The sequence below is a fragment of the Coregonus clupeaformis genome, chromosome 36, assembly GCF_020615455.1.
Source record: "Coregonus clupeaformis isolate EN_2021a chromosome 36, ASM2061545v1, whole genome shotgun sequence".
Lineage (NCBI taxonomy): Eukaryota > Metazoa > Chordata > Actinopteri > Salmoniformes > Salmonidae > Coregonus > Coregonus clupeaformis.
This window is the reverse complement of record NC_059227.1, coordinates 32,021,160-32,044,572: the sequence shown is the minus strand read 5'-3', so window position 1 is coordinate 32,044,572 and position 23,413 is coordinate 32,021,160. Positions and strand designations below refer to the sequence as shown.

The 23,413-nt window shown below is 47.9% G+C and overlaps 1 protein-coding gene across 1 annotated transcript in view; it reads right to left on the bottom strand.

The window, feature by feature from the left end:
* The window catches only part of LOC121552692 (protein eva-1 homolog C-like), a 155,115-nt gene that overhangs the window by 95,570 nt on the left and 36,132 nt on the right, over positions 1-23,413 (bottom strand). The window contains exons 2-4 of the mRNA XM_041865701.2: positions 15,051-15,274; positions 7,811-7,934; positions 6,189-6,341 (exon numbers count right to left, since the gene is read on the bottom strand). Coding sequence (XP_041721635.1) covers positions 6,189-6,341; positions 7,811-7,934; positions 15,051-15,274 — 501 coding nt within the window. The remainder of the gene's footprint in view (positions 1-6,188; positions 6,342-7,810; positions 7,935-15,050; positions 15,275-23,413) is intronic.

Genomic DNA, 23,413 nt, shown 5'->3' with positions numbered 1-23,413 from the left:
GGACTACAGTAAGGCTGGGGGAAAAGTTATCTGAGCGAGTGAGAATTATGATTTTGGATGTGGAAGAGACATCCCTGAACTGTTAACCCTTAAAGAGCCACAAGAGAACAGAATTTTGTTATATTTTCGTTAATTTCCCAAGACCTATAATAAAATCCTTGTTTTGTTTGAACCTTGTCTCCTTGCACTACTTGAGCAATCCCGCTGAAAGCTGTGTAGCCTCTCGTGACGTCACAGATGGTGGAGAATACGGGGCACGCTCAAGCGTTAATAGTGCATGTCAGAGGAGGATACCGAAGGTTTGATCACCCAGTTTTCCAAGTTGGCCGTAGGCTCCCCGCCGACTGAAATGGAGGACATATTGAAAGCCCTTGTTGCTGGCCAGCAAGCCCAGATGCAAGCAAACGTGGCTCTCTTGGAGGAGCAAAAGAAAGCCAACCTTCTGAAGGCAGAGGAATTGCAGTTGCAGAGACAGAGGGTGGTCCAAAATACCCGCCCAATAAAGGCAAGTGACTTTATATCTAAGATGGGAGCTACCGATGACATTGAGGCATACCTGCATGCATTTGAGGCCACGGCCACTAGGGAAGCCTGGCCCAAGCAACAGTGGGTTGGTCTGTTAGCCCCCTTTCTAACCGGGAATCGCTGAATGCTGTCCGGGACCTGGGCCCTGACCAGGTTACTGACTATGATGCCCTGAAGTCTGAGATCCTCAGCAGATATGGACTCACAAAGTTTGGTATGGCCCAGCGCTTTCACAGCTGGACCTTCCAACCAGACCAACCTCCCGGGGCGCAGATGCATGAACTTGTCCGAATCGCAAGGGAAATGGCTGGATCCGCAGAGGAATACAGCAGCGGCGGTGGTGGAGGCCGTTGTGGTGGATCGTTACCTACGCGCCCTGCCTTATGAGGCAAAAACGGTTCATCAGTCAACAGGCCTTGACCACGGCTGATCTGACCGTGGAAGCTGTGGAAAAGTACCAGGCCACAGCGGAGATGCTGAATGCTTCCCGAAAAGACCCCAGGAGTGCGGCCCCACCACAAATGGGAAGAACCCGTCAAAGGACCCCAAGGTCTCGAACCCAGCCACGTCAGGACTTATCCCGGCTCCAGGGGGAGCCAGAAACCAGGCGGGTCCAAGAAGAGTACACCAGGAGGGGGAAACTCGACAGTGTTACCGGTGTGGGGAGATGGGACATATCTCCTGGCAGTGTGGGGAAACCAGCCGATGAACCTATGCCCACTGCGGAGTCCTCCAGCTCAGCACCCACACACCGTTTGCCTCGCTCTTGGGAGTCGTAGATGGCGGCCCAGATCGACCCCCCACCTGCCCGGTAACTGTGAATCACCATGATGTGGAGGCCTTACTGGATTCTCGTAGCCGGGCCACCCTGGTGCGTAAGGATTTGGTGGGCCCAACGTGTCCGACCCCGGGGAAAGTCCTCCCAGTTTCCTGTGTCCATGGGGACACCAGAGAATACCCCATTACTGAACTTACAATGACCAGCACACGGGGAACCATACACACGACGGCGGGGGGTGGTTGATTCCCTCCCAGTCCCTGTCCTAATTGGACGAGGACTGCCCAGCCTTTACCCACTCTGGAGAGAGTCTCAGGAGAGGATAACCCGAGTACCTCGGAAACGGAGAGGCAAGACTCATCCTGGGAAGGCTCCGGTGCAATCCTCCGAGTTACTCACTCCCGCCCGGCTCTGATAGGGATGGCAGGTGCCCAGACCGACACAGAGACGGAGCTACAGAATCTGGACAAAGAACTGTCTGGTCTGAAGGGGACCGCTGAGAGGTATCGTTTGTTAAAGCAACAGTTAGACATGAAGACAGAAGAGTTAGATATCCTCCAGGCTAAACTCCAACAGAGCTCCTTCCCTAAGCAACAGGAGGAGCTGGAGGAGGCTGCGCAGGACCATCGAGGAGTGTGAGGAGACCCTGCGCAGTAGTAAGGAGGTCCAGAAGAAGGCAGAGGAGAAGTACAAGGTGTTGGAGAACAAGATGAAGAATGCGGAGGCAGAGAGAGAGAAGGAACTGAAAGCTGCTCAACAGAAGCTAAACTCTGCTAAAACCAAGGCTGATGTCGTTCAGTAAGAAACTCAAGGAGAGACAACAGGAGGCTGAGTCCCTGGTCCTAGAGTTGGAGGAGTTGAAGAGAGAGCAGTCTGGGAAGCACCACGGCAATGCGGACGCCCTCTCCCGGCGTGATGCCTTCTTCGCTGCCTTTACCGCGACGAGGACGTCGGTCCCGAGGAGAGGGGATGTGTGATGTCACGAGAGGCTGTGTCCTGGAGGGACGTTACATCCCCCTGAGGTGGCTGCAAAACCCAGACAGCTATGGCTCCATCTGCTGGTATGGTCGGGAACTCCACCCCTCTATGGCCAATCTTCCCACGCAGCTGAAACAAATGAGGAGCTGATGAGCTGAAGGTTGGGGAAGGGAAGAGACACAGTCTCCAACCTGGGCTCTCTGGAGAACAAGAGTGCTGCACGTCCACTTCCATGAGGAATATAAGGAGTTGGAGATACTTACCTTTGGGAAATACTCACCTTTGGATATATGCACCTGTGGAAATACGTGAGAGACATTTGGAAGGACTTTTTTGCTGGGTTGGCCACTAGCTGCAACGTGGACTACAGTAAGGCTGGGGAAAAGTTATCTGAGCGAGTGAGAATTATGATTTTGGATGTGGAAGAGACATCCCTGAACTGTTAACCCTTAAAGAGCCACAAGAGAACAGAATTTTGTTATATTTTCGTTAATTTCCCAAGACCTATAATAAAATCCTTGTTTTGTTTGAACCTTGTCTCCTTGCACTACTTGAGCAATCCCGCTGAAAGCTGTGTAGCCTCTCGTGACGTCACAGGCTTCAGAAAGAACAGGAGTACGGTCTACATTATATTCACGGCACGGCAACTCCAGCAGAAGTGCTGTGAACAACACCTTTTCATGACCTTTGTCAACCTCTCCAAGACCTTCGACACTGTGAGCAGGGAACTCAAATGTGGCTGTCCAGACAAATCTGTCAACATCCTTTGCCAGTTCCATGATGGGATGATGGCTCGGGTGGCCATGGGAGGGCAGGAGTCAGTGCCCTTTGGAGTAAGCATCGGTGTGAGGCAGGGGTGTGTGCTGGCACCTGTACTCCTCCTATGTGTCACCCAGCTTCTCCACAAGGAGCTTGAGCACAGCAGCGGGGATGGAAACTTCAGGCTGGATGGAAACCTATTCAACATTTTAGCTGTTCTTGCCATAATATGGACTTGGTCTTTTACCAAATAGGGCTATCTTCTGTATACCTTGTCACAACACAACTGATTGGCTCAAAGGCATTAAGAATTAAAGAAATTTCACAAATTAACTTTTAAGAAGGCACACCTGTTAATTGAAATGCATTCCAGGTGACTACCTCATGAAGCTGGTTGAGAGAATGCCAAAACTGTGCAAAGCTGTCATCAAGGCAAAGGGTGGCTATTTGAAGAATCTCAAATATAAAATATATTTTCATTTGTTTAACACTTTTTTGGTTACTACACGATTCCATATGTGTTATTTCATAGTTTTGATGTCTTCACTATTATTCTACAATGTAGAAAATAGTAAAAAAATAAAGAAAATCGCCTACTCACTCCATCCTGTAGGTTGAGGTGGTGAGCTGACACCTCAGGCAGCTCTTCTCTGATTTTTACATGAGTTAAGACGAGTTAATGAGGTAATGACTTGGACCTGGTGGGCACACACACACACACACACACACACACACACAATTTCCTAATTTGTGAGGAAAACATTATTACCATACAATCCAGGAATCTATTTCATGGTCTATTTTAAGACCAACTTAGAAAACTCAGACCTAGGCACAAACACACAGTGTCTCCTGACACACAACGTGGTCCTAGTATTCCACAGGAGGGAAAACACTGTTAGTCTGGCCTGTCACTCAATAAACCCTCACTTCACTTTCTCTGTATGGTGACATGGCGCACACATCTAAGAGAAGAGGACAGGTGGAATCAAGTAAGGGACAGTTTGTGGGGCAGTGGGAGGTGGTGAGAGAGAGTCAATGATAGGGACAGTTATATGAAATATACAGAACAGGGAAATATGAGAAAGAATGGGACTGAGGGAGAGATTTGCGTCATGTAAAAGACAGCAGCTCTGCGCTAAAAGTACTGTAAACCCTCCTTAGAACAAGCCTCGTACTACCATCCAGATTTTGCAAGCTTAAATAAATGTGTTTCGCTGATTCAGTGTAGTGAAATATATATTTATGTGAGTTCGCGAGATCTGGATGGTAGTTCGAGGCTACCTTATAGCGGGCATTGTCGAAGAGAAGTTTAAAAATGAATTATGATGATCTGTGCTCTTGAAAATGTCACCCTGAGTGTGCTAGGCTGTAAAAAGACTTATAGAGAATTATGTTTTGTGTACTAAGTCTGACATCTCCCCATTATGCCATGATAGTGTTGTCTTTCTGTAGTAAAACCATATAGGACAGCCCCTCAACTACCTCAACAGTAGGAAATGTCATCCTTGCTGTGAAAAAAAACAGACTCCTTTTTTTAAAACTCACAGCCTGTCCTACATTCCTTGTCCACCTGCCAGTGGTGATTATGGTGTCCCATCAAAGTGTGATCCCACACTGGTCTCGTCCCAAATGGCACCCTATTCCCTACATAGTGCACTACTTTTGACCACAGCCCTATGGGTCCTGGTCAAAAGTAGTACACTATATAGGGAATAGGGTGCCATTTGGGAAGCACCCACTGACTGACTACTCATATCACATAAAGGACACACACACTATCGATATCTGACTCTGACACCTGATTCAGCCTCCCGGCCCTGTCCTGACACCCCTGTCACACACGCATAGACAAATACACACACATTTGCCATGGCGACGCACACACACACACACACACACACACACACTCGGGGGCATGTCCCCAGTGCATTGTTTGAATCGTGAATTGTGACGAATGATATTTGACCCACTCACACACACCCTCACATGCCTCCTTTCCTTTACATATGATACCATTATTAGGACATAACTGGGTTGTATTCAATAAGGCGTGCAACGGAAAACGTTTTAAAACGTTAGCAACGGAAAATGCAAATTAGAGTTTCTTATTAGTCCCTCCCTGCTTCAGTCCGTTTCCTTACGTTTGGTGCCTGATGAATACAACCCTGGACTATCCCAAAGAATGACCATTGGCCAAGCCAACAGAGTAGCTGTAGTTGGAGTGATACCAACCTATTCTAAAGGGGAGCGCTAGCCTAGCGGTTAGCGTGTTAGGCCAGTAACTGAAAGGTCGCTGGTTTGAATACCCGAACTGACAAGGTGAAAAATCTGTCGATGTGCCCTTGAGCAAGGCACTTAACCCTAATGTGCTCCAGGGGCGCTGTACTACCATGGCTGACCCTGAAAAACAACACATTTCACTGCACCTATCCGGTTTTATTTTATTAGATCCAAGAATGCTGCCATTAAAATTTCCATCAACAACATTGTAGAGAGAACTGGTTCTGAAGCAAATGCCATAGTTCAGTTACTGGGGCATATAATTAAGCTAATGCTAGGCCCACTGACATAACAACCCCTTTCCCCTACCCCTGCACTATTTGCAAATCTGAAGGGACCGGTGAAATAAATCAATATGGAGGACACTTCCCTAAGACCTTTGGAAAGCTAGGTGGATTAACACCATTGGATCACAACTTACCAGTCCCTTCAGGTTTACAAACAATGAAGGTTGTTGTTGGAGCAGGCAACCATAGTGACAGTAAGTGCCTTTTCCCAACTGACCAGTGGATAAAGCCCTTTTTACATCAGCAGTTGTCACAAAGTGCTACACAGATACCCAGCCTAAAACCCCAAACAGCAAGCAATGCAGTGACAGATGCAGTGGCTAGGAAAAAACGTCCTAGAAAGACAGGAACCTAGGAAGAAATCTAGAGAGAAACCAGGCTCTGAGGGGTGGCCAGTCCTCTCCTGGCTGTGCCGGGTGGATATTAGAAGAGTCCATGTGTGGCCATGAAGGCCAGATGGTTATTCGGAGAAAACCATGAAGTCCTAGTTACTTAGAGACTATAGGCCAATAGTTTTTAATGATCAGATCAAGCGTTTGGGGAAAACGACAGGTTCTATGCATGGGTGATGGTCTTACCTACGGAGGGCACCCTCCTGTGGTGGGTAGGACACTCCAGGGTCCCCTGTTGGGTTCGACCAAACATGGCCGAGTAGACAGCGATCTCCATCCCCCGTTTACAGCTCAGCTTCATCCTCTCCTCCTCACACACCACCTTACTCCTATACTCATCTGGAAGGGGGTGGGGGGAGATGTATCACCTTTAGTATCATGACAGACACACTTTACCCTTTCTGTCTGTCTCAGGCTTACTCTGAAGTTTGCCTTTTATTTTCTTGTGTCCATTGTCCAAATTTTACATACTTGTGTCCATTCTCATCTCTCCATCATCCCTTTCCAAGCACCATTAGCCTTCTCTCACTCTTTCTGTCCTACAACACTGAAATCCCCATCCCCAAATGTAAACCTCTCTCTCCCCGTCCATCTTTCCTCCCCTCTCTCATTTTCTCCTTCTCTCAGAGCCAGAATACCAGGGGTGTAATCCCTTCTCTCAGAGCCAGAATACCAGGGGTGTAATCCCTTCTCTCAGAGCCAGAATACCAGGGGTGTAATCCCTTCTCTCAGAGCCAGAATACCAGGGGTGTAATCCCTTCTCACCCAGGGTGTTGTAGCAGCTAAATCCACTCATGTTATTCCTGAGCTGTGGTGTGGTCACACTAGACTGACTGGGAGTGGCCACTCACTCCACTACCCTGACCCTGGACCAATCAACAGCTCTTTTGTCCTCTGTCACTTAACCAATGACTTCTGGGCGACAGAGAAATGGCTCTGTAGGATCTAAGTGGGATTTTAGTGAGGTGCAACGAGCTGGTGTCACTGCCTCTGAATGGAAAGAGAGCGGGGTTGACCTCTCTCTCTCTCTCTCTCTCTCTCTCTCTCTCTCTCTCTCTCTCTCTCTCTCTCTCTCTCTCTCTCTCTCTCTCTCTCTCTCTCTCTCTCTCTCTCTCTCTCTCTCTCTCTCTCTCTCTCTCTCTCTCTCTCTCTCTCTCTCTCTCTCTCTCTCCTCTCCCCTCCCTCCTCTCCTCTCCTCTCCTCTCCTGCATTCCTGTTCCTCTCCCCATGTCCATAGTGTTGATATCCTGGCTAGTGGAGGTAGTTATTCAGGGCATTCAGCTGTCACAGGTCACTGTGACTGGGCTCTGTGTGTGGAATACCTGTGCATGGCTAAACACATCCACGTTGCAGGTTGACAATCATTGGTATGAATCTTGTCTTGGAGGCAGAGCTGAGCGATTTCCACTAGATGGCCCAGCTGCAAAGTCAAAATCGTCTATATATCGTAAAAATGTACTCAAACAAAAAATAGCTTTTTGGTCTTCATTTCAAGTTAGGGTTAGGCATAAGGTAAACGGTGTGGTTAAGGTTAAAATCAGATTGTATGACTTTGTGGCTGTGCCAGCTAGTGACTACTCTGCAGAGCTGCCTCCAGTACATGAGTCATCCCAATAAAAGCCAACATGCGTCCACACTATCAAGGCTTCTGTTTCTGCACCTTAGTATGAATGGGATTTAAACCTTATATCGCGTCACCAGGGTTTTCTGTCTCTCTCTCTGTGTGTGTGTGTATGTATAAGAAACAGACAGTAGAAGGTGGAGTATAACTTATAAAGAGGCTGAGGGTTGATGAGGGAGGGACTTACTAGGCTGGCATTTATACCACACAATGAGGTATTTGCTGCTACTGGGGCACGGGTCCGTCCCGAAGAGACCACTGGTGACAAGGACCTGACAGATCCTCCTGTCCTGGCACTCATCCAACATTTTCTACCAGAGAAAGATTAAGGGGGGAGAAAGATAAATATTAAGGGGGGAGAGAGAGAGAACAATGAGCAAGCGTCGGTGAGACCGGAGGGCACACAAACCTAAAACCACTTCAAAACAACCTAACCATCCCCTTCTCCTCCCAGGCCATGGGAACAGTTCTACACTCCAGCTTCCTGACATCCCTTCCATAGCTCAGACTTCACAGTCTTAAGGCGTCAGCATGCTTCAGTTCAGCTGGCGCCTACCCGAACCGAACGAGTGTGCTGGCAAACTCCCTTAAAAAGACCTTAACTTGAGAAACAAGCAGCAATAGTACCGTTTGTCTATCTTGAGATGCCGTAGCCAGTCTGCCTCAAAATAGTCCGAATTAATCTAAGGTAACTCAAGAAATCTGTCATTAACTTTGATGTTTTTGCCAAGGAGATCTTACTTGCCCAATTTTACATCGAACTAAGATGTTTGGTGCAGTATTTCTCAAGTGAAAAAATTTGCATGAAAAGGATTTGTCTCTCATTGAATGACAACAAACACTTAGTTGAAGAATCCCTACTGTTGACCAATCACAGACGAAAGGGCATAGATTTCACCTTTCGACTAAAGGCTTGTCTCGTTAAAAAAATGGTGAGTGCGAACAGCCAAAGAAACACTTGCCGAAAACCAAAACGAACAAAAATGTCACAAAATGTCATCATAACATATGCACAAACTGTTCCGAAATGTTTCGGACAGGAAGCATGCGGATGCCTTTACACATTTCCTTATTTTCTAAGTAACATTCTACTACATTCCTCAACAAGGAATTCTCACTCCCTGACCAAATTCACATTTCCTAGTGGTGTATAAAAATACAAGTTGTTTCTGTAATTTTTTCACCACAATGCATCACACTATTGACGTAAGCCACCTTTATGCTGGGCGGCGCCCATTTATGATTGCGTGTGGCAGTGGGAGTTGTGACCGGTAGATCGGTGCCTGCTGCTGTGCAAAGCTGGCACACGAGCAGTGACTTCCACTAAAACAAACAGTGACGTGTAGAAGACAACCTTCCAGTGTTCTCCTGTCATGTAGAAGACAAACTCCCAGTGTTCCGGTGTGTAGAAGACAACCTCCCAGTGTTCTCCTGGCATGTAGAAGACAACCTCCCAGTGTTCTCCTGGCGTATAGAAGACAACTTCCCAGTGTTCTGGCATGTAGAAGACAACCTCCCAATGTTACGGTGTCACGCCCTGGCTCTGGGGACACTGTTATGTTGAGCCAGGGTGTGTAGATCTATGTGTTGTTTTTCTATGTCGGGAGTCTAGGTATGGTATTTCTGTGTTGGCCAGAGTGGTTCCCAATCAGAGGCAACGAGTGTCAGCTGTGGCTGGTTGTCTCTGATTGGGAGCCATACTTATAGAGGCTGTTTTCCCACATTAGTTGTGGGATCTTGTTTCGAGTTGGTTTGTGTTAGACCGTGAACTGTCACGTTATCGTTTTGTTTATTTTGTCGTATATCGCTAATAAAGAGTATGTTTGCCTGCAATGCTGCGCCTTGGTCCTCCTCTCTTACCGACGATCGTGACAGAAGATCCCACCAAAACTGGACCAAGCAGCGTGTCCAGGAGCCATCGCCAGGGGAGTCGCTAGCAGATCTCCGTGGCAACCTCGACTGGGTCAAGCCTAATGAAGAGCAGAATGGCTGGAGTTGGAAGCAGAAGAGCGAGAGTTGGGGGAGAACAATAGAGGCCTGGCCCACGGGGAGGAGAGACCCCCAGAATTTTTTTAGGGGGGGGCTCACGACGTGGACGTCGGGGCAGCAGGAGGCCGCGATAGAGCGGTCCAGCGGGTTGGCAGAGGAGGCCGCCAGGTTACGGGGGCCACTGGTATTAAAGGGGAAGGAAAGTGTGGAGGCACGGCGAGAGGTACTGGGGTGTGTTACCAGTCCGGTCCGGCCCGTTCCTGATCCCTGCATAGGGCCAGTGGTGTGTGTCCCCAGTACGGTCCGGCCTGTTCCTGTTCCTCGCATCAGGCCAATGGTGCGCGTCGCCAGCCCGGCCCGTCCTGTTCCTGCTCCCCGCACCAGGCCAATGGTGCGCGTCTCCAGCCCGGCCCGTCCTGTTCCTGCTCCCCGCACCAGGCCAATGGTGCGCGTCGCCAGCCCGGCCCGTCCTGTTCCTGCTCTCCGCACCAGGTCAATGGTGCGGCGTCGCCAGCCCGGTCCGGCCCTTTCCTGCTCCCCGCACCAAGCCAATGGTGCGCGTCGCCAGCCCGGTCCGGCCCTTTCCTGCTAACCGCACCAAGCCAATGGGGCGCGTCGCCAGCCCGGCCCGTCCTGTTCCTGCTCTCCGCACCAGGTCTATGGTGCGCGTCGCCAGCCCGGTCCGGTCCTTTCCTGCTCCCCGCACCAAGCCAATGGGGCGTGTCGCCAGCCCGGTCCGGCCCGCTCCTGCTCCCCACACCAAGCCAGTGGTGTGCGTCGTCAGTCCGGCACGTCCCGTGCCTGTTCCACCGGTGCCTGGTCCGGCACCGGTCAGATGCTTCACGCCGGAGCTAGAGCAATCCGCTCCACCAGTGTGCAGTCCAGCTCCGGCCAGCGGGGTCAGACCGGACCAGGGGTACTTTGGGGGTTGGAGAGGAGCGGGGATCAGGCCCGGAGCCGGATCCGCCGCCTAGGCGGAGTGCCCACCCGGTCCCTCCCCTGTGGTATTTGGTTGACGCGGTCGGAGTCCGCGCCTTTAGGGGGGGGGGGGTACTGTCACGCCCTGGCTCTGGGGACACTGTTATGTTGAGCCAGGGTGTGTAGATCTATGTGTTGATTTTCTATGTCGGGAGTCTAGGTATGGTATTTCTGTGTTGGCCAGAGTGGTTCCCAATCAGAGGCAACGAGTGTCAGCTGTGGCTGGTTGTCTCTGATTGGGAGCCATACTTATAGAGGCTGTTTTCCCACATCAGTTGTGGGATCTTGTTTCGAGTTGGTTTGTGTTAGACCGTGAACTGTCACGTTATCGTTTTGTTTATTTTGTCGTATATCGCTAATAAAGAGTATGTTTGCCTGCAATGCTGCGCCTTGGTCCTCCTCTCTTACCGACGATCGTGACATACGGTGTGTAGAAGACAAGCTCAAAGTGTTCCGGTGTGTAGAAGACAACCTCCCAGTGTTCTGGTGTGTAGAAGACTACCTCCCAGTGTTGTTCTGGTGTGTAGAAAACAACCTCCCAGAGTTATGGTGTGTAGAAGACAACCTCCCAATGTTACGGTGTGTAGAAGACAACCTCCCAGAGTTCTCCTGGCGTGTAGAAGACAACCTCCCAGAGTTCTCCTGGCGTGTAGAAGACAACCTCCCAGAGTTCTCCTGGCGTGTAGAAGACAACCTCCCAGTGTTCTCCTGGCGTGTAGAAGACAACCTCCCAGAGTTCTCCTGGCGTGTAGAAGACAACCTCCCAGTGTTCTCCTGGCGTGTAGAAGACAACCTCCCAGAGTTCTGGTGTGTAGAAGACAACCTCCCAATGTTACGGTGTGTAGAAGACAAGCTCAAAGTGTTCCGGTGTGTAGAAGACAACCTCCCAGTGTTCCGGCGTGTAGAAGACAACCTCCCAGAGTTCTCCTGGCATGTAGAAGACAACCTCCCAGAGTTCTCCTGGCATGTAGAAGACAACCTCCCAGAGTTCTCCTGGTGTGTCGAAGACAACCTCCCAGTGTTCTCCTGGCATGTAGAAGAAAACCTCCCAGAGTTCTCCTGGCGTGTAGAAGACAACCTCCCAGAGTTATTGTGTGTAGAAGACAACCTCCCAGTGTTCCGGTGTGCAGAAGACAACCTCCCAGGGTTCCGGTGTGTAGAAGACAACCTCCCAGTGTTGTTCTGTCGTGTAGAAGACAACCTCCCAGTGTTCTGTTGTGTGTTCTGGTGTGTAGAAGACAACCTCCCAGTGTTCTGGCGTGTAGAAGACAATCTCCCAGTGTTGTTCTGTCGTGTAGAAGACAACCTCCCAGTGTTCTGTTGTGTGTTCTGGTGTGTCGAAGACAACCTCCCAGTGTTCTGGCGTGTAGAAGACAACCTCCCATTGTTCTGGTGTGTAGAAGACAACCTCCCAGAGTTGTTCTGGTGAGTAGAAGAGAACCTCCCAGTGTTCCAGTGTGTAGAAGACAACCTCCCAGGGTTCCGGTGTGTAGAAGACAACCTCCCAGTGTTCTGGTGTGTAGAAGACAACCTCCCAGTGTTCTGGTGTGTAGAAGACAACCTCCCAGTGTTGTTCTGTCGTGTAGAAGACAACCTCCCAGTGTTCTGTTGTGTGTTCTGGTGTGTAGAAGACAACCTCCCAGTGTTCTGGCGTGTAGAAGACAACCTCCCAGTGTTGTTCTGTCGTGTAGAAGACAACCTCCCAGTGTTCTGTTGTGTGTTCTGGTGTGTAGAAGACAACCTCCCAGTGTTCTGGCGTGTAGAAGACAACCTCTCAGTGTTGTTCCGGTGTGTAGAAGACAACCTCCCAGTGTTCCGGTGTGTAGAAGACAACCTCGCAGAGTTCTCCTGGCGTGTCGAAGATAACCTCCCAGAGTTCTCCTGGCATGTAGAAGACAACCTCCCAGAGTTCTCCTGGCGTGTAGAAGACAACCTCCCAGAGTTATTGTGTGTAGAAGACAACCTCTAAGTGTTCTGGTGTGTAGAAGACAACCTCCCAGGGTTCCGGTGTGTAGAAGACAACCTCCCAGTGTTCCGGTGTGTAGAAGACAACCTCCCAGTGTTGTGGGGTGTAGAAGACAACCTCCCAGTGTTGTTCTGGTATGTAGAAGACAACCTCAGAGTGTTCTGGCGTGTTGAAGACAACCTCCCAGTGTTCTGGTGTGTAGAAGACAACCTCCCAGTGTTGTTCTGGCGTGTAGAAGACAACCTCCCAGTGTTGTTCTGGTATGTAGAAGACAACCTCCGAGTGTTCTGGCGTGTTGAAGACAACCTCCCAGTGTTCTGGTGTGTAGAAGACAACCTCCCAGTGTTGTTCTGGCGTGTAGAAGACAACCTCCCAGTGTTCTGGTGTGTAGAAGACAACCTCCCAGAGTTCTCCTGGTGTGTAGAAGACAACCTCCCAGGGTTCCGGTGTGTAGAAGACAACCTCCCAGGATTCCGGTGTGTAGAAGACAACCTCCCAGGGTTCCGGCGTGTAGAAGACAACCTCCCAGTGTTCTGGTGTGTAGAAGACAACCTCCCAGTGTTCTGGTGTGTAGAAGACAACATTTACATTTTTTACATTTTTAGTCATTTAGCAGACGCTCTTATCCAGAGCGAGTTACAGTTAGCACATACATTATTTTATCGAACCCACAACCCTGGTGTTGCAAACGCCATGCTCTACCAACTGAGCTACATACCCCTCCCAGTGTTGTTCTGGCGTGTAGAAGACAACCTCCTAGTGTTCTGGTGTGTAGAAGACAACCTCCCAGTGTTCTGGCGTGTAGAAGACAACCTCCCAGTGTTCTGGCGTGTAGAAGACAACCTCCCAGTGTTGTTCTGGCATGTAGAAGACAACCTCCCAGTGTTGTTCTGGTGTGTAGAAGACAACCTCCCAGTGTTGTTCTGGTGTGTAGAAGACAACCTCCCAGTGTTCTGGTGTGTAGAAGACAACCTCCCAGTGTTCTGGTGTGTAGAAGACAACCTCCCAGTGTTCTGGTGTGTAGAAGACAACCTCCCAGTGTTCTGGTGTGTAGAAGACAACCTCCCAGTGTTCTGGTGTGTAGAAGACAACCTCCCAGTGTTCTGGCGTGTAGAAGACAACCTCCCAGTTTTATTCTGGCGTGTAGAAGACAACCTTACAGTGTTCTGTTGTGTGTTCTGGTGTGTAGAAGACAACCTCTTAGTGTTCTGGTGTGTAGAAGACAACCTCCCAGAGTTCTCCTGGTGTGTGTGCTGCTGCCGTGTGCTGCCAGATCATAAATCTCAAGTAAGGTTAGCATGCTGACGTTTATGTCATGTCGTCACGCGTCATTAAGGAGACACAATGGCCAGGGATAGGATATAGGAAAAGTACATCAGCCTATACCCCCCATGTAGTGGTAAAAAAGCTTGTGACTTCGTGTCTACCTGTCTTCATAGCTCTTTATGTTAAAGCTTTTGAAATGGGGATTAAAACCACTACCATCACATCAATTGTTTATTTCGAGACGTTGTTGGAACAGAGAAGAGTTGCATTGATCAAGGTTGCTACACTACTGCGAGTGATTGCAGCTGAGGGCCTCTGGATTGGCTTCTCTCATTTGGGCACAATGCCTTCTCTAGATCTGAATCTGAGCGCTCATGATCGTCATTCAGCTATTTTGAGATAAAGTGGGAGGGAGACGAGGGCAACAGAACTCTGAAAGGACAGGAGGGGTGCGTGTGTACCCCCCCACACAAAAGGAGGCCTTCAGTCTATTCGTTGCACCCCCAATCAATTTAAGATGGGGATGTCGTGGCAAAGACTCCATGAAATGGCTTTGTGTAGCGGCTGGGCCTGCCTCTCCATGCCTTCTCCTTAAAGTGTGTCATTTGACGGAAAACATTCTCACACAACGCGTTACGCAATCAACGGTGGCGGCACTGGCATTGCCAGTGTTTTAACCCTTGGGGTTTGTTGTTGTGTGGAGGCTTTTTTCTTTCTGGAAGTTTCTCAGACGGCTTTAGGTGCCAAACAACGACAGGCTCTGTTGAGATGGAGGGAGGGAGGGAGGAATGTGGAGGATGAGTAGATGAGGATCCAGAAGGGGGAGGAAATACATGAAAAAGAGAGAAGGGGGCAACCTTCTCTGAAATCCCCAGAGCATTATAGCTACTGTTTCAAAGGCCTTGGGTCTGTATTCAAAAAGCATCTCAGAGTACTGATCTAGGACCTGGTCCTCTCTGTCCTTCTATTCCTATTCGTTGTGATCTAATAGTCAAAAGATCAGCACTCCTTCTCTGAGATGCTTTATGGATATGGGCCCTGATCTGACTAAAGAGGTGGAGAAAGTATTGTTTCCCAGAGAGAAACATAATGAGCCATTTTGATAAGAGGCTTTCGGGAAACACAACCTGGACGAATGTCAATACCAGAAGACGAGCATTATTTAAATGACTGTCGTTACTGTACTAGTGGCAGAGAGAAGCATGGTACATGGGGTGTGTATGGTTACCTGTAGTGCAGTGGACATGTAACAATACGTGTCATCCTCCACTGGGTGTGTCCCTACAAGGGTGTGTCTCTGGTAGGACGGGCACTGCTGGGGGTGGGAGGGGCCTTTCCTGCCGTAGAAAGCCGATTGGACAGTGATGGTGGTGCGGGGCGGGCAGCGGACCGACAGGAAGTCGCCGTCACACGCCTGCTCGGTGTAGTTCCTCAACACTTTGGACAGGTAACCTAGGAGATGAGAAAAACACCATGGTTACAGACAGTTACCACGAAAACAGCTGCACACCTACACCTATTTACAATCCATCAACTCTTAAGTGGTGTTCCATGTCATCTTGTATGAAGAAGCACTGCGCATTTCAGCAGATTGCTATATCATGTCAATGTGTATTTCCTGAGATGCTAATCACTTCTCCAGGTGTTGTGAGATCGGATCATCAGTGCAGCGTGACTGCATTAAAGACCATCTGGAATGCGTTCAAAGCCTAAAATCATACTACAAACAAAAGACACTCAATGAATAGGAGATCATTCAATACAAACAAAGATTATTTGAATAGGAGACATTTCACTCCTCCACCTCCTCAGTGTAAAGAAACACACACACAGTCCCCAGGAAGTTCAAATGGACAAAGCCATGGGTGTGTTGCATCCTGAAATACTTTTACTTAGAATGTGTGGCACACAGCTGCAGCAGTTCTATCTCAGTCAATCAGCAGCAAAGAGGAACACAACACATCCTGGAGATAAGGCAATCAGCAATGCCAATCACACACACACACACACACACAGAGTCTGCCAAGCTTTGCTTTGTCTTGCCTGGGTTGGACCACCTCGGAAGAAACACTCTCCTCCTTCCTTTAATTTAATCCCTCATTTCATGGTGATGTCATATTGAGAGAGCTAGCGTGTTGTCTTATCTGCGCTATATGTTGTTTTTGTTCGTTAACACGCTCTGTGGCGTGTGTGAAAACACACCCTGTCAAGGGAGGGAGCACCAATTTGGTCGCGTAGGTGGGTCTGTTTGTCTAGATAGTAGTAAGCTTCCGTGGAAGAGCCCCCTGTTTCCATGGTCCATTAGTCGTGTTACACATCAACAAGCCCTGACAAAACGACTGCCTTCACTTAACCATCTCAAAAACCATGGCTCCGGGCCTAGAATACCACAATACCACACAGACGCTAAAAGCCCTAGCCTAGCGCCATTAACCATTAGCATTGTTAGCCTCCAGGCATATCTGAAGAACAGACTCTGCATTTAAGGCTATCTGAGCTTCCTAGGATTGAGCTAAAGCCCTCACTAAGCTAACCTGCGCTAGTTCTAAGTCTGCTAACCCTAAGTTTGTCTCACCCTGTCTCCATCAGTAAGCCCTTTGTTTGTTAGCGTTAGCGAGTCTCTTCTCGGACTCGGTGTCAGTTAGCTAACCACCATGTTTTGAACTGCATTCCATATTTAAAAACTGTATAAAAAAATAATAATAACTGAAATAGGCCTATTGGGAAACAATCATAAAACACTTTTAATGTTATTTTACTTGAAACCCCACAGGTCTAGCCTGTCTCTTTAAATGCTAAAGCTAATTACGGTGTTAGCCAGCATTCTCTGTCATTGTGAGCCACCAGCCTGTCAGTCAGTCAGGAGAACTGAACCCGATCACATTAACACTCCTGCCTGCTAGAAGGAGAGTGGAGATAAAAGAGGGAGCACTGCTCCGTCATTTGGTGTATTTTTTCCTCCTCCTTTGCAAAACTATTCAGCCAAATGATTGACAGCTGGCAGAGGAACATTCAGGACAAAAGTTCTCAAGATAAACAGAGGCGGTCTCAAAAATGGTACCCTATTCTCTGAATATTGCATGACTTTTGACCAGGTTCCATAGGGCTCTGGTCAAAAGTAGTGCACTATATGGGGAATAGGGTGCCATTTGGGACAGAATTCGGCCTATGGGAGTAGGGAAGTGCTTTCACTAGTGACTGTCAATACAGGCCCTGTGCCATAATAAGGTTTGACAGATGTCATAAGCAGTCATGACTGTTCGTGTCAGCTTATGACAAATTACTTTGAAAAAAGTTTTACCGAAACGCATAACATGCATGATGGAATAAAAATATTTGGCATGGGCCCTCAGATCCTCAAAAAGTTCTACAGCTGCACCATTGAGAGCATCTTGACTGGCTGCATCACTGCTTGGTATGGCAACTGCTAAGGCACTACAGAGGGTAGTTCATACGACCCAGTACATCACTGGGGCCGAGCTCCCTGCCATCCAAGACCTCTATACCAGGCGGTGTCAGAGGAAGACCCTAAAAATTGTCAAAGACTCCAGCCACCCAAGTCATAGGCTGTTCTCTCTGCTACCGCATGGCAAGCGGTACCGGAGCTACAAGTCTAGGACCAAAATACTTCTTAACAGCTTCTACCCCCAAGCCATAAGACTGCTGAACAGTTAATCAAATGGCTACCCAGACTATTTGCATTGTCCTCCTTTTTATTTGCACTGACTCGCTTGCACCAGCTCTATGCACCCTCACTGGACTCTACCCACACACTCACACATACTATACTGACACTCCAACACACACACACACACACACACACACACACACACACACACACACACACACACACACACACACACACACACACTTTCACACACGCTGCTGCTACTCTGTTTATTATTTACCTTGATTGCCTAGTCACCTTTACCCCTACCTACAGTGGGGAGAACAAGTATTTGATACACTGCCAATTTTGCAGATTTTCCTATTTACAAAGCATGTAGAGGTCTGTAATTTTTATCATAGGTACACTTCAACTGTGAGAGACGGAATCTAAAACAAAAATCCAGAAAATCACATTGTATGATTTTTAAGTAATTAATTTGCTTTTTATTGCATGACATAAGTATTTGATACATCAGAAAAGCAGAACTTAATATTTGGTACAGAAACCTTTGTTTGCAATTACAGAGATCATACGTTTCCTGTAGGTCTTGACCAGGTTTGCACACACTGCAGCAGGGATTTTGGCCCACTCCTCCATACAGACCTTCTCCAGATCCTTCAGGTTTCGGGGCTGTCGCTGGGCAATCCGGACTTTCAGCTCCCTCCAAAGATTTTCTATTGGGTTCAGGTCTGGAGACTGGCTAGGCCACTCCAGGACCTTGAGATGCTTCTTACGGAGCCACTCCTTAGTTGCCCTGGCTGTGTGTTTCGGGTCGTTGTCATGCTGGAAGACCCAGCCACAACCCACCTTCAATGCTCTTACTGAAGGAAGGAGGTTGTTGGCCAAGATCTCGCGATACATGGCCCCATCCATCCTCCCCTCAATACGGTACAGTCGTCCTGTCCCCTTTGCAGAAAAGCATCCCCAAAGAATGATGTTTCCACCTCCATGCTTCACGGTTGGGATGGTGTTCTTGGGGTTGTACTCATCCTTCTTCTTCCTCCAAACACGGCGAGTGGAGTTTAGTCCAAAAAGCTCTATTTTTGTCTCATCAGACCACATGTTCTTCTCCCATTCCTCCTCTGGATCATCCAGATGGTCATTGGCAAACTTCAGACGGGCCTGGACATGCGCTGGCTTGAGCAGGGGGACCTTGCGTGCGCTGCAGGATTTTAATCAATGACGGCGTAGTATGTTACTAATGGTTTTCTTTGAGACTGTGGTCCCAGCTCTCTTCAGGTCAGTGACCAGGTCCTGCCGTGTAGTTCTGGGCTGATCCCTCACCTTCCTCATGATCATTGATGCCCCACGAGGTGAGATCTTGCATGGAGCCCCAGACCGAGGGTGATTGACCGTCATCTAGAACTTCTTCCATTTTCTAATTATTGCGCCAACAGTTGTTTCCTTCTCACCAAGCTGCTTGCCTATTGTCCTGTAGCCCATCCCAGCCTTGTGCAGGTTTACAATTTTATCCCTGATGTCCTTACACAGCTCTCTGGTCTTGGCCATTGTGGAGAGGTTGGAGTCTGTTTGATTGAGTGTGTGGACAGGTGTCTTTTATACAGGTAACGAGTTCAAACAGGTGCAGTTAATACAGGTAATGAGTGGAGAACAGGAGGGCTTCTTAAAGAAAAACTAACAGGTCTGTGAGAGACGGAATTATTACTGGTTGGTAGGTGATCAAATACTTATGTCATGCAATAAAATGCAAATTAATTACTTAAAAATCATACAATGTGATTTTCTGGATTTTTGTTTTAGATTCCGTCTCTCACAGGTGAAGTGTACCTATGATAACCATTACAGACCTCTACATGCTTTGTAAGTAGGAAAACCTGCAAAATCGGCAGTGTATCAAATACTTTTCTCCCCACTGTACATGTACAGTGAGGGAAAAAAATATTTGATCCCCTGATGATTTTGTAAGTTTGCCCACTGACAAAGAAATGATCAGTTTATAATTTTAATGGTAGGTTTATTTGAACAGTGAGAGACAGAATAACAACAAAAAAATCCAGAAAAACGCATGTCAAAAATGTTATAAATTGATTTGCATTTTAATGACGGAAATAAGTATTTGACCCCCTCTCAATCAGAAAGATTTCTGGCTCCCAGGTGTCTTTTATACAGGTAACGAGCTGAGATTAGGAGCACACTCTTAAAGGGAGTGCTCCTAATCTCAGATTGTTACCTGTATAAAAGACACCTGTACACAGAAGCAATCAATCAATCAGATTCCAAACTCTCCACCATGGCCAAGACCAAAGAGCTCTCCAAGGATGTCAGGGACAAGATTGTAGACCTACACAAGGCTGGAATGGGCTACAAGACCATCGGCAAGCAGCTTATTGAGAAGGTGACAACAGTTGGTGCGATTATTCGCAAATGGAAGAAACACAAAATAACTGTCAATCTCCCTCGGCCTGGGGCTCAATGCAAGATCTCACCTCGTGGAATTGCAATGATTATGAGAACGGTGAGGAATCAGCCCAGAACTACACTGGAGAATCTTGTCAATGATCTCAAGGCAGCTGGGACCATAGTCACCAAGAAAACAATTGGTAACACACTACGCCGTGAAGGACTGAAATCCTGCAGCGCCCACAAGGTCCCCCTGCTCAAGAAAGCACATATACAGGCCCGTCTGAAGTTTGCCAATGAACATCTGAATGATTCAGAGGAGAACTGGGTGAAAGTGTTGTGGTCAGATGAGACCAAAATCAAACTCTTTGGCATCAACTCAACTCGCCGTGTTTGGAGGAGGAGGAATGCTGCCTATGACCCCAAGAACACCATCCCCACTGTCAAACATGGAGGTGGAAACATTATGCTTTGGGGGTGTTTTTCTGCTAAGGGGACAGGACAACTTCACCGCATCAAAGGGACGATGGACGGGGCCATGTACCGTCAAATCTTGGGTGAGAACCTCCTTCCCTCAGCCAGGGCATTGAAAATGGGTCATGGATGGGTATTCCAGCATGAAAATGACCCAAAACACACGGCCAAGCCAACAAAGGAGTGACTCAAGAAGAAGCACATTAAGGTCCTGGAGTGGCCTAGCCAGTCTCCAGACCTTAATACCATAGAAAATCTGTGGAGGGAGCTGAAGGTTCGAGTTGCCAAACGTCAGCCTCGAAACCTTAATGACTTGGAGAAGATCTGCAAAGAGGAGTGGGACAAAATCCGTCCTGAGATGTGTGCAAACCTGGTGGCCAACTACAAGAAACGTCTGACCTCTGTGATTGCCAAGAAGGGTTTTGTCACCAAGTACTAAGTCATGTTTTGCAGAGGGGTCAAATACTTATTTCCCTCATTAAAATGAAAATCAATTTATAACAATTTTGACATGCGTTTTTCTGGATTTTTGTTGTTGTTATTCTGTCTCTCACTGTTCAAATAAATCTACCATTACAATTATAGGCTGATCATGTCTTTGTCAGTGGGCAAACGTACAAAATCAGCAGGGGATCAAATACTTTTTTCCCTCACTGTACATATTACCTCAACTATCTCGTACCCCTGCACATTGACTCGGTACCGGTACTCCTTGTATATAGTCTCGTTATTGTTATTTTATTGTGTTACTATTTCCTTAAAATAAAAGATTAAACTCTGCATTGTTGGGAAAGGGCTCGTAAGTAAGCATTTCACGGTAAAGTCTACACCTGTTGCATTGGGCGCATGTGACAAATTCATAAAATCAATCAAATTGTCTTTATCCAAAACAAGGAGACATTTTAGTGTCATTTTAAGGCTGTAAGCAATCCCTTGGTTCAAAACTCGGCTTGGAAAATTAAGTTAAAAAAATTACCAGTTTGATTCAGCCAGCTCAACATCAATATGTCAAACGTTTTCACTGTTGAGTGCTACGCAAACACTACAGGTACATTAGAGGAAGTAGGAACTGTTTCCATACACAGTGACCCACATACATGAATGCACGCGTGCGCCCACACCAAACACGCACGCACACACACACCTTTTTCCCATGGTTACCTCTAACAGTGCAGTAGTTCCATAGAGTGTAGTCATGAAACTCTGATAGCTCAAAGGGTCAACACCGAGACATAATTAGACAACAGTGGCGCCCAGTGCAGCCTCTGTTCTTTCACTGTTCTATTGACACTGCCTTATCTTGAAAATGAAAGCAAGAACATTTGACTTCAATTCTTTTAACTATTACAGTAGGCTACTTAAGCATTAAGGCCAGAGAGCTTTGCAGAGTCAGGTATAGAACAACCTCTTTGATCATAAAATGCAAAGCTAAGTTAGCCTGGTGTGAAGTGCACACACTGTTTCTTTGGAACTAAGTAACTTCTCACACACCACACTCACACCTGCTGGCATAGTCCTGTCTGCTGCATTCCAGAGCGGGTGAACTTGGCATTTCCCCTGACAGGACCACACACACAAACAAACTACAACACAACCAGCGTGGCTGCCGTGGCAACAAACACAACCTTACACTGAACTCATTCTCCTCTACAGTTACCCAGCGGGCAAAAAGTTATCAAGGGACATCATTTTATTGATATGCGATGTCAGATAACCAGATTACAACCATTTAAATACTTATTTTTGCCTTTCAGGGAAAATAAAGATCTATTGAACTGAGTTCTCCATGAAGAAATCAAGGCGCCTGGGAAAGACGTCATATCGTGATGTTATCTTGTTTAAGTGACTGATACAACCAGGTAAAGGCGTCTGTTTCTGGATGCTAAAAACATCTAAAAAAAACGTCCTTTTACATTCAGACTACAACCTGACCATGACGTCAGTCTGATGTTATTGCAACCGGTTTTGCCCACTGAGCATAAGACAGGTCTGTTTGGTCTTAGTATTAGGCCCGGTCCTGGACCCATGCCAAGACCACGATACAGCATGTGCACTGCCAGTCCTATACCCCTCCAGCCACTGAGCTGGGTGCCACATGGAAACTGTGGCTACTACCATGCCGGGAGAGGGAGAGGGCGAGGGCGAGGGCGAGGGCGAGGGCGAGGGCGAGGGCGAGGGCGAGGGCGAGGGCGAGGGAGGGAGAGGGAGAGGGAGAGGGAGAAGGAGAGGGCGAGGGAGAGGGAGAGGTAGAGGGCGAGGGAGAGGGAGAGGGAGAGGGCGAGGGCCAAACAGAGGAATGAATCCATAAAGGACACAATTCACACCAACAAGAAATATCCAGACTTATGCAACAACCCAGCAGGCAAATCTAGTTGAAATTACGCCATTGTTAGCTATTGTTCCACCCTCCTCTGTCAACCCTCCACCTGTTGATTGACACCCCCTTTCACGACTAACAATCAGGCGGGGTTAAGACACCTGTGTAAACCAGACAGCCAATGACATGCGTCGCTCTGAGGGACAGCCTGGACAATGCCACCCTTTGGGGCCATCCTAACTCCTTTTCTAGATCTTCACCTTCCTGAAAGCCCCAAGCCCATTATGTCTGATGGTGGTTATGTGGGGTGGGGAAGGAGAGAAGGTTGTGGATGAGACGAGGTTCTAAAGAGAGAAATACATGTGACAGACTGGGTCCGATTCTGGGCCTCCTGCACGCATCAAGACGCACAGAGTTTAAATTCCAGGGCTTTACTTGACTTTACTTCAACATCCTGTGTGTGTGTTAGCAGTCTGAGCTAAATAATTAGGTCTGGGAACTAAGGCCAGTCTTCAGTCCCTCAGGCAAGGCTACTACTCATCATGGTAGCTTAATAAACCAGCTCCATTACATATGCAACTGAACGACATCATGAATCCCGTCATCTGCAGGATACCTGTAAGCAAATGACTCCAGGTCCATTCACAATATATATATAATGCATGAATTTTGTACACAAACAGGTACTAAAGGCATATCATATGCATGGGGTATGACAACTCAACCAGCCCTAAAACAGCTGGTGCTGAGTTGCAGCTTCCACTCATAA